Below are 19,608 nucleotides of genomic sequence, written 5' to 3'. Positions count from 1 at the left end.
GATTCTTTGTCATTTGGTCTATTCTAAATTAAAGAAAATGAATACTGAATTGCTAGTTCTATAAAGAACGTGATGGGATCATGAAAGTGAAAGATAATGCTACCTTAAGGAGTTGCAGTTTTTCAAAAAAAATCTTCAGTGGCAGTTTTGATTATGATAGTGACAGGATTAATGAGCCTATAAATTATACATTTGAAAGTTTCCTCACAGTGTCTGCATAACAAGAGTGCACCGGTTTAAGCTTCAGAACAAAGTATCCTTACCAACAATAGGTTTGTCACTTGCAAAGTAGAGATTCCACTAGGAAAACTGCAGAGGAAAAAGTCAAAGTCTTTTAGAAAAGAGAAAGAGAACTCGGCTTATTCACAGCTATATCAATGGACCATATAAATCCCTTGAGTGTTTCGGTTATTCCAGTGTATGAATCTGCCTGGTAGTCACATCTGCAAGCTTGTCTTGTAAGCATCCCGAAAGTACATTATCCTACCATTTCTGCAAATTATCTGCAATATATAGAATAACCGTTTGTGCCATTTGAAAACAGTTCCCAAGTTCAGTTGTTTTTGAAAGCAGGTGTCACGCTTTCCAAATGAAAAGGCAACTAAGTTTAAAACTCGCAATCCTGCCCTGACCTTTCAGAGCACTGCATTCGGTTTTTATTAGTTCCATTGATCACCTGATTAGAGGTTTCTTCTGTGTACAGCAGTCTATCTGAATAGCAGAAGCTGTAGGATTGGGCTCTTAAATTGCTTAGTGTTTTAGAAATAAAATCCATGAGATTGAAGCCGCCAGCTGTTTTTCTCATTCGGTCTGTTATATAAATTTGAGAGCAGATTTTCTATAATCTATCTTATTATGTAGGTAGTTATGCTGTTGTTTCCCATTTTCAAATAAGAAATACTGATTGCAAAGAGATAAACATTTCCTTGGGTCCTTAAGGAGCAGGTATTACATGAAACTGCTTGAATTCATTTTTGCAAGCTGCCAGATTTTGTTTCCATAAGGATTCTTCCTCTTTAAAAAAATGACATGGCTAAGTGTTATACATTGAGGTTGTTTGCTGAAACAAGGCTATTGTATATCCGTGAGTAAAATTCTATGGTTGAGTTTAGCTGGTGGTGCAATTTGGACGTTTTCTTTTAAATAATTGAACATATTATCTAACATTTGCTGTGGAATTTCAAAGGATGATACTACCATTATGTACAAGAGGAACAAGGACTGAAGAGCCATATAGCTAGAAAGCAGGAGGAAGGAGGCGGGGGATAATGGTTGGCTAAAAGCAGGGTTTGTCATGGGAACAGTCTTCCTGCACCAATTGTGTCATCCTAGCAAAGAAGCGACTACGAAAAAGAATCCAAGCTAGCATTTCACTGCTCTTCTCACTACTGTTACTTGAACTCGAGTCTACAGAAAGACTAAGCAGTTGAAAAATATAGCATAAACCTGTAAACTGGGGGAGGCTGGGTGATTCTTATCAGCGCTAGGTTCTTGGCTCTGTTGCTGGTTTCCAAAACGGAAACATTCATAATCTGTAAATTAATACAAATACGTTGTGGCTTATTCAAGGAAAGGGCACAGGCGAATGGCACAGTGTTTTATTGAGAGCAGAGTTTTATTGATTGTGAGCAGCAGCTGCGGAACAAAGTCCTCAGCTTGCAGAGATCAATTGCACTCAGTCACAATTTGGAAAATAGGTACTAAGGGATCAGTTGGTGGAAGTGCTGATGGTACAAGAAGCTGCAGTGGTTGAACATACAAGTTCCAATAAGATGAAGCAAAATAGTGTCCCAGCCACCTCTCATGTAATTTTTAGGATCTTCATGTAAAACGATGGTCATTAATGACAGGATGGTCATAAGTTCCAAGCGGATACAGTGGTACCTCGGGTTACAGATGTTTCAGGTTACAGACTCCGCTAACCCAGAAATAGTACCTCGGGTTAAGAACTTGGCTTCAGGATGAGAACAGAAATTACGCAGCCGCGGCAGCGGGAGGCCCCATTAGCTAAAGTGGTACCTCAGGTTAAGAACAGTTTCATTTTTTAAAAAATGATATTTATTAAGGTTTCAAAGGTTAAGAACAGTTTCAGGTTAAGAACGGAGCTCCAGAACGAATTAAGTTCTTAACCCAAGGTACCACTGTATTTAAAAAAAAAAGGAATTGCTTACTTAATACCAACCTGAATCTAATTTTGTAGGGTTGTTTATAAATCTGCCAGAGCACTGTTCGTGCAGTTGCCAACTGTAGATAAGGCAGGATTTCTTTTGTCTTGCTCCTGGCTACCAGGCAGGGATCCAAAGGTTTAAAAGAGTTTGTGCATATACAGCTTGTACATGTAAATTCTGTCCAGATCTTTGGGTGAACCCGTGGAGGTCAGCAGCAGTGATGGTGGGTGTGATCCCACTCTTCCTCTCCAGGTGTTGATTAAGAACAGGAATTTTATAGGCCATATGAAACCACTTGCTTGCATATCTCAAATTCAGACTCATTCAGAGTCTCAGAATCATAGAATCTTAAGAGTTGGAAGGAACCCAAGGGTCATCCAATCCAACCCCCTGCAATGCAGGGGAGTATTAAAATAATGTTGACCTGTATACTTTTTAATCTAAATTATATCATGCCTCTTCCCAGTTTACTGAAGTCTATTCATATATCACCCTTTAGTCTAATGCTTGCAGAACCAGAAATGTTTTAAAACACCTGTGAAGATACTGCACAACTGAGGTTTTCACAGACCTCCAGGGAAAGGTTCTTTCGATTAACACTACCTGTGATCTTTTAAAGAAGCAGCCCAAGTTCATATACTGGATATCAGGTGTATAGCCGCTGCCCTTTTTCGGTATTATTATCGTGACTGCTCCTGGCAGGTTGCAGCAATTCTGAATGAGTTTCTTTTCTTTATTTCTTGAAGATTAGCTTGTTCTTTCAACTGTATTGTGAAAACTTAAATAGAAGAAAAAAGATACATATGAGCTAGTTAAGGAAGAAGCTTTATGCGTTGAGGCCTAAGGAAGCAGCTTGGATTGTGCCAAGCAGGCAAATGAAAATTATTATTATTATTATTATTATTATTATTATTATTAATAATACCCGGCCATTCTGGGCAGCATCCAACCAAATATTAAAAACAATACAGCATCAGACATTAAAAGCTTCCCTAAACAGGGCTGCCTTCAGTTGTCTTTTAAAAGTAAAAGAGTTGTTTATTGCCTTGACATCTGCTGGGAAGGCGTTCCACAGGGCAGGCGCTACTACTGAGAAGGCCCTCTGCCTGGTTCCCTGTAACCTCACTTCTCGCAGCGAGGGAAGCTCTAGAAAACTAGAGAAAGTAATGAGATCAGCCAACCACATTGTACATCAGACATGGCATCTGAATAGTGTTTCATGTAGTCGAGAATGTAATACATAATAATCTCCTACATGCCAGGGGATGATAATTCATGTTTTGGTCCCAAACAGAACATGAATCCATATAGCTCAGTCTACTCTGACTGGCAGCAGCTAAGGTCTTGAGAGGGAGTCCTTCGCAGCCCTCCTTGAGATGGTTTAAGTAGATATGCTGGGGTAGAAACTTCTATTGTGCTCTACCACTGAGCTCTGGCATCTCTCCCTAAGGGTTGTAACCTTCTCAACAGGTGAAGCTGGTAAAAGGCATTCCTGATCAATGATGCAACCTTAATGCAGGTGTACTTGAGAGCATTTTTGGCCATTGGAATCCAATCAGGCCTAGTCAGCTATCATTTTCTCAGCCTTAGCTGTACTTGCCTTTTTAAGACCAGAGACCACTGGACCAGGGTGAGAATGGCAGGAGGTGGGTGTGGTCACTGTACCCATGCACATCACAATTGCAATCTTTGAACAATGTATTCATTGTCATTACATTTGCACGGAAGAAAAAGGGGCAGGATTCAAATTCTGCAAAACGCACAAGCAATATCATGAGAACATGAGCACCCATCCCTGTCCTTTCAAGAGCATCATTATGTACATCTGTCAGGTTTGGTACTCATGCCACCAACATTGGTAGCACTTGCAGTGTTTCTTGAGTTACATAATTCTAAGGCATGGTTTGGATGATTTCTGTGTTGAGAGAGACCGAGATACTCAGTAATAAAATAATCTAACAGGCTATAATTGGAAACGGTTTCTCAAACATTTCTCTGTTCTGCAAAACTAGCCTCTCTGTTTTTAAAAACAAGTTGGAGGCCATTTGACTAAGAGTTTCTGCAGCACTGGTGGGGGTGAATTAAATTCCTGGAAGCTCCATACACAAATCCATACTTTAAAGGTTGAGGCCTCCGTAAAATGTGCGCTTACATGAATATGTGGGCGCATGGTGCACGGTCTTTCACTTGCAATGATGATCATTTGTTTGAGTTTGAAATTGTACTTTTGCCTTGGCCTAATTCCTGTGTATTTCTTTCCATATTCTAAATGGCAGTTGAAGGCAAGCAGAAATACAAAGTAATTGATTTAACAACCTAAGACAAGTACAAGAAAGTCGGAAAGTTTTGTCTCAATGCTTGACTTGACCCGAGACAGCTTTTTAAGACTTATTTTCTAAACAGTACCTCAGCACCTTGGGCCAACCAAGTGGCCTTTAAGCCTGAATGAGCATGACTTTTTTTCTCTACCATAAAGCTCCAGTATTCATCTTTTCAAACTGTTCTGCAGTACTGGAAGCAGAATTATATTGACAAGGTTAGAATTCATCTCCTGGAGGGAGAATTCTGTGCTACTGTTAAGTGCTAATATAACATTTATGTGTTGGTACCTTAATAACAGCCCCAGCTTACCTAATGAAACTACTGAAAGCAAACAGTACTACTACTCAGCGAGATTTTATTATGACTGAAGTGACTGCAATTTGAGGCAAATTATCCCTATTTTTGTTCCCATATCAAACACAGACATGCTAAAGAAATTGCTACAAGTTTTGGTGTGGAATTAGACTTCACTATCGTTAATCTAGATGTAAGTGCATTTTTCATGTAAACAGCTCACGAGGGTCAAGCAGCAGAGACTTTGCTGTGGAGGAAAAATGCTTGTCAATAACTTTGTGAGTGAATTTTGAAATAAAGTGTCTGCAACCTGTCATTATTCCTTCCTCTCGAAGTCAAGAGTGAGTGGATGAAAATTGAGCATGTGAATTGAAAGCAGAGTGAGTGTTATGGCCTTATCGACCCCAGGTAAAATTACTGTTTTAACTTGTAATTATTTTTCCATTCAGGGGTCAGACAATGGGCCGTATTTACTATTCTGAACTGCAATGTAAGCAAATTGGTATATCAAAAAGTTGCTACCAATACATGGACAGGCAAAAGGAAGCCTCAGTTTTTAATATTAACATTGCTTAGCATGTGGTTTCTCTCAAGAAATGCAAAAGAAAGGAAAAGGTAGGAATATAAAAGTTTAAAAAAAAACTGGAGGAGAACAAGATGTATGTGTAAATAAATTCAACCTACCCCTACAGACAGGGCAGCCTCTCATCACTGTGGCAACAGAGGCTGCAAGGCCTTCCTGCTCCTTTGGCTTACAAGAAACTTAGATCCCCAGCAAGCCAACACTCACCCCCCACCCCTCACCCCCGCCATAGCCCCTGTGGCTTCCTGCAGCGCATCTCAACATGTGGCCACCAGGTTGGGTGAATTATGGGCATTGTGTGAATGAGTTTGTTCTTGTACTCTCAAATCAGGGACCAGCACGCAGTCCATCATTATTACTCAAGGTTGCAGTGAGTTCTCCAGGCATGTTGGCAGAGGATTCATCAGCCTTGGAGCCTGCTTTGTCTGGGGAAGGAGCTCAGACATCTTGGGACTGGGCAAGATGCCAAGCACTTTCTCTGTGGGGGCAGGCGGAGCATTTAAAAAATAATAAAAAATCTAGAGCTTTTAAATACTCAGAGTAGTCTTGTCACATGGCAAGGGTGGCTGTTCACGAGTAACCAGGCAGGACTCCGACCTGTCTTTTAAAGGTTTTATTTAGGTGCAAACTATTTACAGTGTAGAACCCCAAAGTTCATGTCTGACTCAATCGCTAGCAGAATCCAGGAGTGCCTGTTTCCTGGACCTCCTCCAGCATAAAAGCCTCATTACGCCCAGCCTTTTCCTTACCTCTATGCGCTTTAGACTTCTGCGCAGGGTGGGCAACGGAGAGGGCGTGCTTCCCTCCTGGCAGGCTTTGCCAGAAGTGGTGCTGAGGCTCCCACAAGCATCCTCTGGTCCTTTCACTTCTTCCCCACTGGAGGTGGGGTTTTCCTCATCACCGGACAAGGAACTGCTTCGCAAGATTTTTGGAGGCTCCCTGCAACACAACTGCCCCTCTGTTTCCCGCCCCTGTTCTGATGGCAGTTCCCTGACAGGTCTCTTTTAATTTCTAGGCAGAAGATGAAGACATGAATAACGATGTGCCTGCCGCATATGGAGAACTGGCTGTGATAGTGGTACCTTCCCTTCCCAGAGCTGCCTCTATTGAATGGCATGTCATTGCAGCAGTAGATGAGCAACAGCAAAGGCAGAAGGTTGTGCTACTGAGGTCACTTGAGAACTTCCAAATCGAATGTGAAGCTGTGCAGTCCTGTCCATCTTGTAGTGCAGCTATTTCCGTGTCCTTAAACCTGACTTCACCATCAACATCTACAATCAGCTTAGACAGTGTCCTGCATGACGTGGTGGAAATGTTTAAGCAAGCAGTAGAGAAGCTGTCAGGAGATGGTGACACAACTCCTTTGGGTTTTAGAACTTTCTACCGAAAGAATATCTTTGATATGGAGGCACTAGAAGCAGGTAAGTTTCTGACTTGTCTACATACATATTTGTAGTCGTCTCGAAAAAATACCAATTTCCAGAGTGGTAGCACTGTTTGCCTGTTGCAACAAAAATAACATACAGGTTTGTGTTACAGATAGGTAGCCGTGTTGGTCTGCCATAGTCAAAATAAAAAATTCCTTCCAGTAGCACCTTAAAGACCAACTAAGTTAGTTCTTGGTATGAGCTTTCGTGTGCATGCACACTTCTTCAGATACCAGGTTTGTGGCATCTTAAAGACCTAATCAATTTAGTCTCTCTGGCCAATTTAACCAAAGCTTTCATGGGCTAAAGCCCGTTTTGTCAGATGTACAGAGAGAAATCTGTATGTGTACTGAATGGCAATTAGATGAAAAAGTACAATAATATAATAACTGAGCTAGAACTTAAATGCATAGTCTATAGGCCTAGCAACATTTTACAGCAGCAGATTGGTAGTATTTTACTCAGTGCATCAGAGATGACTGTGTAAAAAAATACCTGTAGCTTGTAGCATGACAAGAAATGCATAGTATTAAATTTCTTCATTGGTTGTTTGATGCTGAAGTCTTCTTTTGAAGTTCTGTTGTTCAAGTATGGAAACCTTCATGTCAGTAACAGAGTAATCTGGTAAATTGAACTGCTGGTTTCTGAGTATTGCCATTTCTGATGCAATAATATTGTGCCTAAAACCACTCCAGTGTGTCATCAAGAATCTACAGCCCATCTGATGAAGATAGTTTCCTTCAATATATCTCAGGTGGGGAACCAATAACGGGCCAGTACCCACATAAAAATCAGATTGGACAAATCTGGACAAAAATTGGACAAATCTGACACCAGAAGTTTATTCACCATAAATCTTGTTGCCTGTGGCTTGCTCATACTTCTGACCTTTTCTCATGGAATATTGAAAAGTGAAAGATCCATCAGATCAGGTCATCATTTGTGCCAGGGCATAATGGCTTAGCTCCAGAAACAGGCTCAGCGAAACATCACATTTAAAGTAGGCTTTTGGAAACGTTTATTTAGAGTGTTTCAAATGCTTGGTTATTTAATCACAGATTTATTTTGGATTTTGGCTAAAATACAATATGTAGAAATTAAAGAAATCGGACCCATTTTGTGGTTGTAGACTTTTGATGATAGTACAGAAATCTTGCTCATTAAATTGGAAGAAGCTGCCCATGGACTTCAGTGATGATTCCACCCTAAGACTGTACCCTAAACAGCCTCGGCCTATTTTACCCGAAGGAGTATCTCCACCACCATCGTTCTGCCCAGACACTGAGGTCCAACGCCGAGGGCCTTCTGGCGGGTCCCTCACTATAAGAAGTGAGGTTGCAGGAAACCAGGCAGAGGGCCTTCTCGGTAGTGGTGCCCGCCCTGTGGAACACCCTCCCATCAGATGTCAAAGAAATAAATATCTATCTATCTAACTTTTAGAAGACATCTGAAGGCAGCCCTGTTTAGGGAAGCTTTTAATATTTGATGAATTATTGTATTTTAAGATTTTGTTGGGAGCCGCCCAGAGTGGCTGGGGAATCCCAGCCAGATGGGCGGGGTATAAATAATTATTATTATTATTATTATTATTATTATTATTATTATTATTATTATTTGTATAGTTATCAGACATGTGTCAAGGAAGAACAGTTGCCATGTCATTGTAGGCCCCCCCCCCAATCTTTGGTTTCAGAGGATAAAGGTAGCAGGAGGGCTACCAGAAGATAAGATCAGCAAACCACAATAAACTCTAATGTCCATACAATACTTCATGTATGTGTATGCAACAGTTAACTGGATCAGGATCACTGCTTGTAATAAACTTTAGTGGCAGTTAGAGAAAATTACTACTAAACACATGAAAGGGTGAGACTTATCATCATGGTGAGCTAATGAGTAGAAATTGTGTTAGAGAAAGGAGACAAGTTCTGTGTGAAGAATTTGCTTCCACAGACATAATCCTTTAAGATTGGTAGTAGCTCAGAATATAATGGAGAGTTTCTTATCCCATGACATGAAAAAAAATGGTGTGTTCTTTCTTGTGAAGAGAGAGGATGAGCATGTAGGAACAAGTATTTTGGGCAGAATAACCATGATCTTCATAATGCTATCATTCATAAGACATTAGCTGGACACTGGAAAATTCTTCCCATTAATTCCCCTGCTTGAATGTGTGATAGCAGGTTTGAGAAACCCACAAAGTGGTCCAGCATGGATCCACCACTTGGATCTGTTGCTGTAGAAAGAATCCTCTTACACCTATATGCCAGGGCTGCAAAATAGCTGCAGATCTCATTTTATTCTTACAAAAGCTAGCAGAGTTTTGTCATTGTCTTTGTGAGTAGAGATCAGGCTTCCATTGGTGACTCACATATGCGCAAACATTTTTTAAAAGATATTTGCAAAACTCAACTGATCCATATTAATTAGCTGACATAAATGTTAGCCCTCAAAGATTGTACTGTCCTATTTTTTTAAACCTAACCTGCAGCACTATTCAAAGGAAATTCAAGTTGACATTGCTTAATAGATTTAAAATATAAAAATAGAAAGCGATAAAAGTGTGGCATAGAATAAGCACAGCTAATGCACGAAGCAAGGAATGAACATATAGCCTGACAGAATATTATTTATTGTGCAGTGCTTTGTTTAAGAGCTGATAGAACATGCATCTAGCTTGCAAATTGTGTTATCATCTTTTCTCTTGCAAATCCCAAATGTTTCAAGAGATGTATAATGGTTCTGATAATAAGCTATATAGTTTTTTCTTACATTTGACAATAGGTTTTTCTTTTTAAAAATGTAAGTATACAAGGAAGAAAGATTAGTTTGCAGTAGTTCTAAGGGTATGAATAGGTAAACTTGATCCTGTAAATTTGTTCTATCTGGGGCAGCTAAATTTTGTTTATTTAAAACATTTATTATTTGCTCTCCTGTACGGCAGCAGTCCCAGAGAGGGGTACGTTAAAAAGTTCAAATACAATGCGTATGACGGAAAGAAAACCAACGCAATAATAAACCAATGACTCAGACATTAATGATCAGCAAACACACGGGTGCAGAGGTATGTCAGCTGCATCTAGGAGTTCCACAGCCTGGGTGCTATTACGGAGAAGACCCTCAGTAATGACATAAGAGCATAAGAATCTTGCTGGGTTAGACCAAAGGCCCATCTAATCCCACATCTTGTTATCACAGCAGCAGTGCTCTTCCCTCCTATGGCTGGCATTCAGAAGTATGCTGGGAGAATTCAACATAGTGCTACAGCAATCATTACATAAGTGAAAGTACTACAGTTTGCCAGGCAGAATAAATCCCTCCTCTCTGTTGGGATATTCCATTCCACCTTAAGGTACAGGCATGAGACTGTTGTATGTCACATGTCTGTTTACACTCCAGCACAGCTTGCTGGGAACTACCATTTGCTTATGCTGCTTGCTTTGGACATGAAGGGGAGAAGACATGTTTTTCCTTTTGTCCTGATGTATGCTGAATAAATATGCTCAACACAGCCTCTCCCTGCCACTTCTGTTGTGCAGCATTATTTACTCTGCTGAGTGTGCGTGCCCAGCTTCTGAAGGCTTCTGAAGCTAGGGTCGCAGTTTCACACTGATCCAAGGATTGGAGATCCCCCGGCACACCAGCCGGTGGGCTGGGGCCAGCTGGGGGCCTGCCAATTGCCCCCGATTCTTTGGCTGCATCCCAACACTCTCCTCCCCCATGAGCTGCTCTGGGGGTTCTCCCAACCCCTCCCCACAAGCCAATTTCAAGGGGGAGGGGGAGGGGAGGGAGCTAAAGCCACATTGCTCTAGTCAAAGTCATTGCACAGGCTTCAACTAGTGGGACTCATTAGTTGAATCTGGCACACTGCCAGAAGTGGAAGCAATCCAAAATTGGGGCTATCACTATGTCTTGAGGGAGCAGATTCCATAGCTGAACTGTGTATAGGTGGTGACCCATTTTGCGCATGTCCAATTGATGCACCACCGCTGACACACAGGTTCTTTTGGGCCTGGAAGATGGCAGGGCAGGGTGGGCTTATGTGTGCTCCGCTGACGCACGTGGGGGCCAGAAATGTACTGGTGCCCGCTGTATTGTGTGGAAAAGTGATTTGTCTGTACTGAATCTCCATCATTCAGTTTTATTGGATGGCTCTGAGTTCTAGTATCCACTTTCTCTACACCATGCAAAATCATACATCTCTCTCTCATGTCTCCCTTACTCCCCTTTTTATAAATGAAAAAGGCCCAGATGTTGTAACCTTTCCTCCTTCCTTACTTTACCATTTTGGTAACTCCTACATAATCAATTTCAGATGGTTATGGTGCTCCCTGTAGATCTTAATTCATGGTCAGGTCTATATGAGTGAAGGTTTTCCAGGCCCCAAGTCGTACATGGCTCTGTAAGTCAACATGAGCACCTTGAACTTAGTCTGCAGCAAACTGGCAGCCAGTTTTCAGAATTGGTGCTAATGTGTTCCTGGTAGGCTGCATCATATAGCAGCCCCACCAGTGCATTTTGTGCTGACTGCATCTTCCAGACCAGCTTTAAGAGCAACCCTGCATGGATCACATTACAATAATCTATGACCAGGCTTTCAACGGTCATAGCATGAAAACCAGCTAGAGCTGATTGAAGGTGACCTCAGCCATAGGGGCCACGAGTCACCTGCAACAGTTCTGGATCTAACAGCATTCTCAAAATACATACCTATTCTTTCAGGGCAGCAGGTAACCTGCCCAATTCCCAGATTTGTAAATCTTGTCAGAATTCAGTCTCAGGTTTTTTTGGTTCTAATCAGGCCTCTCACTGCATCCAGACATGTCTAGAATCTGCACAACCTCACCTATAGCAGATAATACAGAGAAATAGATATGTATTGTGCCACAACAGCCAAAGGTATTCAGGCGATTGATATATTGGTGGTACACATCCAGGAATATGTCAGTATTATTCAAATTAAGCCTTTGAATTCATTATAACATGACCTTAAAACAATTTTCAGAAATCTTCTGTTAAAAAAAAAAAGCATCCTAGGTTAGAAAATCAAGGCAGAACCTTCATGTCAGAGCTTTTTTGCATATTCCCTTGAAAACCTCTTTTTAAGTATTTTTAAATGATATTTATATATTTATATTAATTATTACTTCCAAACCTTTTTACTGCCTGCTTTATATTTAGATGGTGTAAATTGCTTTTATGTTAATTTAACATCAACACTTCTGATTTTATTTTTTCCTGTTTCTACTTTATATGTTTCATGCTAATTCGGCTTGAAAATAAAATTAAAAAGATTAGCTGTTTACCATGCTGGGTCTTAAATGGGGTGGATTTTTCATTTTGGCATTATTTCAAGCCTCGGTTAGGTTTGTCCTTAGTTTAGGGGCCAATTCACACAACCACTTCATTGCATGATGGCTTTGCAATGGTTTGACTTTTGTAATGTGTTCTGCTTTACCAATTGGATGCCATATTCAGAAAATCAGTCATATGCCTGAGACCAAACTTCACTGTCTTGGGCAATGGATGTAGCTCAGTTGTAAACTGCACACGCTGTGCGCCAAAGTCCCCATGTTAAATCTCTGGTATTGCCAGGTAGCGCTGGGAAAGATTCTTGTCTGAAAGCCTGGAAAGCAGCTGCCAGTCATTGTATGGAGTCAGCCAAGATGCTATGGACTACAATTCCCATCAGCCAGAGCCAGCACTTCCATTGGTCAGGGATTATGGATATTGTGGTCCACAAGATCTTTCAGGTGCCATTTTAGCTGCTTTAGTATAGGCAATACTGAATTAGATGGATCAATGGGCTGACTTCTATGTTCCATGTGCTATTTCTTTATTTTAGTATATTGTGCCTTACCTCTTAAGTTAGGTGGAGCCTGTAGTATTTTGAGCATGTTATTTCCCTATCCTGTCTATAATAATTCCAAGAAAGCTTTCTATAGCCCTGCTTTTCAACAGTCTCCGCTGGAAATTGGAACAAAGACAAACACCAGTTAACAACAACAAAATGATCAGAGCTTTAGTAGCCATTTTGGTCCCACAAAGCAAGAAACAATGGTGCTCATTTTAACCAAACAGAAACCTTAAATTGGGTTCAGATGTCTATATGTTTCAATGTTACATTAATATTTACCTAGACGTGACTGATGTCTTACAGCAAAATATCTCAAAGTAAGTTATTGATGCACGGTTAATTAGATGAGTTAGATTTTCCTGATATAAGATTGAAATACAAAAATATTTTTTGATCTATTCTTGTTCTTTGATCTGTATCCACCCCTGAAGACATAGGAAAATTCCTGCAGCTCTTCTCTTCAATGCACACATGAAGGGGAAAGAAAGATGCTTTGCTTAAGTAGTAGAACTTGAAGTTATCAGGGGCGGGGAAAAGGAAACTCTGCCACAAATCTCAAATGAGCTGCTAATTAAAAGCATGTATTTTCCCCTCTTTTGTCACAAAGAATTTCCATGTTCATTTAGGCAAGTCCAAGTAAATTAGAGCGGCCCATTGCAGCTGACAAAGTAAGATGAGAGCTGAAAATATGTGCTCTCCATGTGTTGTAACAGATTACGTGGTAGTATTATAGCCAATGTTATTGATGTCAGGAGAAGCTAAAGGTTTGTGATGCAAATGTGAGAAAGATAGCTTTCTGTCAGCCTAAGATGAAATGTAAAGTTTTATTGAACCAAGTGTGGTCCTGATGGTGAACTTCTCTGAGGCAATCCCTCATAACATATGAGAGCATTATAGGCACCGTGCTGAGACCACAGGATGTGTCGGAAGCTGGGGGATTAGATTAAGCTGACATATATACTTAGTAGGATGCTGTTACGCCTTTAGAAGGCTTTAGCATAAATTCTGACCATTTCTTTCCATATTCTCATTTCCATAGCACATTAATATAAATAAGTTTGAGATGATTTGCCTGTACCATCCAGACAACTAGGTTATTCCTCAGCATGTGAACGTTCTCACTATTAAGACTTTGCGAGCCTCGTTCGTACAAAGTATGCAAAAATGTCTCTGAATATTTAACAGGGATTGAAAGAAATCTCTCGTTACATAATCCTTAAAAAAAGAGAAACAAATCACAAGCATAGGAGCAGATACTAGGCAACATAATAAAATGGCTATCTATTCCTCGATCTGATTTATCATCATGCACCACTGTGAAATCATCTGCAGAGTAACAGAACCTCAAAAGGAGTACATAAGCTACTACGTAAGATGAGGTAAAGCAAATAGAACAGATCTTAAAATTCAGCAACAATACCAGCTCAATCCCATTCTATAGAAGGCATCATTTTTTATAAGGTCTAATAATACGTTCCCCAAATGCCCAAAATCAGGGTTTGGGAAATCTCTAGAGGAATTCCGCCGTTGAAGGCAGTCATTAAGAAGGCCCATCTCTATGCCTCTATACTAGTTCATAGATAATAAACTCAAGAGGATACTTGCACACAATCTTAACAAGTGTAATAAGCCTTGGGAATTTCTAGGGTAGATTCTAGTCTCATTTGCACATAACACTATGCTATGATTTGCTGAACAGACAAGAATCAATCTTGTGGGTGAGCACAGCTCCCTTCACCTAATGCTGGTTTTGTTTTCTCATCATTCTTGCCCCACTCCTCTCTAACAGGGTGAGCGTCTGGGGCCGGTTGCCTAAATAAATCAGGATTAAGAGAGAACAGTGGGTTTGGGCATTATAAGAAACCATAGTTAATGCAAGCCAAGATTTGTAAGCCAGCTTCAAACCATGGCTTCATATTCTGTTTTGTTGGCTGCAAAACAAGCCACAGTTAGTTGACCATGGTGGGTTCAACATACTAACAGACCACATAAACAAACTGAGGTTTGGTGTTACATGAGAACTCAGTTCACACTTCACTCTAAACCTTGGTTCAGAAACCAGATTCAGACATCATTGTTTGAAATGGATTTTCCAATCTTGCTTTGTGCCAGCTGTGGTTTGGTATGATATCTGAATTGATAAACTAGAGTTAGATCCAGGTTTGCTCTATTTCCAGATGCCGCTGGAGACTAGAATGCTCAAAGTTATTGTTTGCCTATACATTTGGAAGATGGTGTGAAACCATGGGACTGAGCTACTGCTGTATATCCAGTATCAAAATGTGGTCCGACCTGAGAGGAGGATTTTTATGATTTACTTTACCCTGGGTGAAAACATTTTTTCAGGATAAGATTAAATTAGGGTCCTGATCCAGCATTTGCATTGCATGCTCAAATGCTTCGCAAAAACCTTTATATGTTCCTATGCTGTGTTATCCCTTCTAATATAACATGAAACCTGAAAAAGTGCACACACAGAGAGAGGGTTTATTCCACTGTGCCATCATCAGATATGAAGATGAGATCCATGTTGAACACACCTTTAAATGGGCATTACACCATTACTTAGAACTGTTTTATAAAGGATTTCTAAGTCCCACAAAAAAGTGGATTGATTCATTTTAAAGAAATATTTCCAGAAACAATCCTCCTGGTGGTTAAACAAGATGTCTTGGAAAATGTTCTGCACTGTTATTGATGTGAAGACTCTGGTTTAAAAATAAAAAATAGTATTAGCACTGAAACCTCTAATTCAGAGTTCACATCCCAAACATGTCCTTTCCAATTATAACCTGAGATATTTTTTGTGAGAAAAATTTATCACTTTTGATCTTCTTATGGCTTCCTCTTAGCCACAAAAATGATTGAATGGGAAAAAACCCCTCAAGGTTACAGAAACTCAGCCTTGAATAAAAATAATATCTTGCCTCTAGCTTACTTGGCCTTTAAAAATACACTTTTTGGTTCTAGCCCTTACGCATTACTGAACCAGGTGATCAAGGTCGGAAAAAGGATACTGAAGTAGACAGATCCTGTGTCTAATTTAGTCCTAAAAACAAGCTCCCCCCCCCAAATCTCCCATCACTCAGATTGATTTATCTCTGCCTTTTGTGCAGCCTACGATGACACATTCCTGTGGCACCTTATCTATGGAAATTTTTTTTTGAAAACGGACCCTTAAATTCAGTGTTCTTTTCGTATGTTGCAATTTGTGTTCCTTGCCAAGACTAGCAGTCCCTACTCCCCAAACACTACAGCTTCTTCGGTCCCAGCTGTATAAGCAGTACAGTGGTACCTCGCAAGACGAACGCCTCGCAAGACAGAAAACCCGCTAGACGAAAGGGTTTTCCGTTTTGGAGGCGCTTCGCGAGACGAATTTCCCTATGGGCTTGCTTCGCAAGACGACAGCCCATAGGGAAATATCCGGGACAGCGGGGAAGCGGAGCGCGTCTTCCCCACTGTCCTCGGACCTCCTCCGAAGCCGGGCGGCCGGGCGGGAACGCCTCCTCCCGCCGCCGCCGGGCTTCGGAACACTGCTTCGAAGCCGGGCGGGGGGGCGGGAACACCTGCCCCCACCGCCGGGCTTCGGAACGCTGCTTCGAAGCCGGGCGGGGGGGCGGGAACACCTGCCCCCGCCGCCGGGCTTCGGAACGCTGCTCCGAAGCCGGGCGGGGGGCGGGAACACCTGCCTCCGCCACCGGGCTTCGGAACGCTGCTCCGAAGCCGGGCGGGGGGGCGGGAACCCCTCCACCCGCCCCCCGGCTCCGGAACGCTGCTCCGAAGCTGGGCGGGGGGGCGGGAACCCCTGCCCCCGCCGCCGGGCTTCGGAACGCTGCTCCGAAGCCGGGCGGGGGGCAGGAACACCTGCCCCCGCCGCCGGGCTTCGGAACGCTGCTCCGAAGCCGGGCGGGGGGGCGGGAACACCTCCACCCGCCGCCGGGCTTCGGAACGCTGCTCCGAAGCCGGGCGGGGGGCGGGAACACCTGCCCCTGCCGCCGGGCTTCGGAACACTGCTCCGAAGCCGGGCGGGGGGGCGGGAACACCTTCTGAAGGCGGGCGGGGGGCGAAATTCTTTGTCCCCCCTGCCTGCCTTCCCAGGGGCTTTTAAATCGCCCCGGACAGCGGAGAAGTCCTCCACTGTCCCGGGGTTTTTTAAAATGCTGGGGGTGGGAAGAAAAGCCCTTGTCCCCCACCCCACCCCAGCCTTCAGAAGAGGTCCGGGGACAAACTGTCCCCGGACCTGGTCTGATGGCGGTTTCCCTAGGAACGCATTAATTGATTTTCAATGCATTCCTATGGGAAACCGTGCATCGCAAGACGAAAAACTCGCAAGACGAAGAGACTTGCGGAACGAATTAATTTCGTCTTGCGAGGCACCACTGTAAATGTCTTTATTCCTTCAGTTCTTAAAAAGAATTAATTTCAGACCCATCCTGTGGGAGGTCAGGAGTGTTCTCAAGGTCCTGTTCACCAGTGGCAGTGGCCCGCCCCTCCTCTGCTGCTAAACACTTGAGCAAAAGCCAGATAACAGCTCTTACTTTCCAGCTAGGCCTCAGAAGTCACAAAACAGAAAATGACAAAATGGAATGAAAGCAGTGATTGGATGCCTATAATATCTCTGTGTGCACCCAACATTTTTTTGCTCAAATCGCCTGCCCAGAAAGTTGAGAGGCATCTGAAAATACTTTTATCTGGGAGACCTTTTATCTGGGACATTCACCCCAGTCCAAACAGCCAACCCCCTAGAAAATGCACTAAAGTAAAGGCACTCTCAGTGCAGTATTAGGGACCGCTCTGATATCAGATACCACTATCCTAATGCACTTCATGTGCCCTTTTCACATATTGAAAATTATGAGCAAAAAATAACAAATGAGACCATGCTGTAGATTTCAAACTCTCACTGTTTGGTGCACACATTGCCAACTAGTTAGTTCAAAGGGGTTTTAGACCCAGTGTTAGTACGGAAACTGCTTTGATCACCCTGTGTGATTATCTCTGTTGGGAGAGAGATTGGGGGGGGGAATGTATCCCTGTTAATTCTCCTAGCAGCTTACCGTACCATCAACCATGATGTCCTTCTGTAGCAGCTGTCAGAGTTGAGGGTGGGTGGTTCCAGTCCTTCTTGGATGGTCATTTTCAGAGGGTGATGCTTGCGGAGTGTCATTTGGCCCCACAGAGCCTTCAATGTGGGGTTCTGTGGGGGATAAATTTTATCCTTGATGTTGTTCGGCATCTAGATGAAAACATTGAGTGGGATCATCCGGAGACTGGAAGTACCTTGTCTGCAATATGCTGATGACACACAGCTCTGTTTCTCATTTACATCTGCAGGTGTGGCAGTGGATGTGCTGGACCGATATGTTGCCTCAGTAATGGACTGGATGAGAGCCAGTGCACTGAAGCTCAGTCCAGATAAGGCACTGTTAGTGGGTGTCTTCCTAGACTGAATAGATAGGAAGCTACCTGCTCTTGACAGGATAACACTGCCTCTAAAGGAGCAGGTATATAGCTTAGGGATACTTCTGGGCCCATTGCTGTCACTGGAGACTCAGCTTTGCCCCTATCTGGATAGGGATAGCTTAAATTTTGTTGTCTATGCTCTGGTAACCTCTAGGATAGATTACTGCAATGCATTATAAGAAAGACTGAATACAATTCAGAAACTGCAGCTGGTCAGAATTCCATGGCCAGGTTGTTCACTAATCCTGGCCTGACTGCACTGCCTACCAATTAGTTTCTGGGCCCAATTAAAAGTGTCGGTCTTCACTTATAAAGTCTTATGCAGCTTAGGACCCTAATACCTAAAGGACCGCCTTTCCTTATATGAATTGACTCATACCCTGCAGTATTGTCTGAGGCCCTTCTTCATGGGTGGTCTAGAGGGTGGCAGCATAAGAAGGGGACTTTTCAGTGGTGGCTCCCTGCTTGTGGAATGTTCTCCCCAGGGAGGTTTACCTGATGCCATTGTTACATATTTAGGCATTGTTACATATTTAGGCATCAGGCAAAAAAATAATAATTCATTTTTTGTCAATCTTTTAGCTTTTAATTATCTATGTCCTTTTTCCATAATGGGATATTTGAATTGCCGTGGCAAAAAAAAGCAACTAAAAATTTAATTAATAATTATTATTATAATAGTTATAGTTTACATAAATTAAAATACACCAGAAGATTTTATATAATCGCACCTTATTAGTTTTCACAATGTTCACAGAAGAGGGCACAAGTATTATTGTGAGCATTAATGTAATTCTGCCCGTGTTTACTCAGACGTAAGTCCATGTTCAATGTGAGTTACACCCAGGTGAGTTTGGTTTGCATCCTGAGAGAAAGAAAGTCCAAAGAAGTGTCAGTGCTAAAATGAACTTTGAAAACTGATCCAACCAAAGTTAAAGCATTTTAATCTGTTTAAGTGAGAGTGAATGCAACACAATACGATATATGTCTCTTTGAAAATAAGTAAGACGATGAACTCATTATGGGACTTATTCCCAGGAAATTGTGTATAGTATTCCAGACTGAATCACATCTTCACTCTCCCATTGACATCAACAGGACTTAACTTTGGCTTTGTTGTGTTTTGTGATTTTCTCCAAAGCCCTTGTAATTTAGGCTGAATGGAAACACCATGGACCTCAATGCCAAATGTACAGAGGTGGAAATTTCATTTTAATTCCTTGGGCTTCCTGTTAAGGAAAATACAAAAAGTGCCAAATGTAATAGCTCAGGCAGCAGAACTTTGCTGCTGTTCCAAAAAAATAAATAACTAATAGCTGGCAAAATTGGTACTTGAGGAAAGGAATAAAATTATGATACCTGTAACCAATTAGGGAACAGTGCCTTGATTCACTGCGGTGTGTTGTAATGACATTTTAAAAGGGTACATGTGGATAAACTGGGCTCCTTGCCACAGAAGAGGCTTAGAAACCCTGCCAATACCATGCCCATTCA

General features: G+C 42.0%; 1 protein-coding gene and 1 long non-coding RNA gene across 2 annotated transcripts in view; one reads left to right on the top strand and one right to left on the bottom strand.

Moving 5' to 3' along the window:
• DPH6 (diphthamine biosynthesis 6) overlaps positions 1-19,608 on the top strand; it is a 245,867-nt gene that overhangs the window by 189,886 nt on the left and 36,373 nt on the right. Inside the window, exon 14 of the mRNA XM_082241429.1 lies at positions 6,383-6,788. Coding sequence (XP_082097555.1) covers positions 6,383-6,788 — 406 coding nt within the window. The remainder of the gene's footprint in view (positions 1-6,382; positions 6,789-19,608) is intronic.
• Positions 10,822-18,565, bottom strand: LOC309542835. The gene is made up of 4 exons (XR_014224462.1): positions 18,494-18,565; positions 17,714-17,848; positions 12,655-12,761; positions 10,822-11,640 (listed from the first exon to the last, which is right to left on the bottom strand). It is a non-coding gene; the product is annotated as an uncharacterized lncRNA (long non-coding RNA).

The sequence above is a fragment of the Podarcis vaucheri genome (assembly GCF_965113315.1).
Source record: "Podarcis vaucheri genome assembly, chromosome: 1".
Classification (NCBI taxonomy): Eukaryota; Metazoa; Chordata; class Lepidosauria; order Squamata; family Lacertidae; genus Podarcis; species Podarcis vaucheri.
This window is presented reverse-complemented; position numbering and strand designations above follow the sequence as displayed.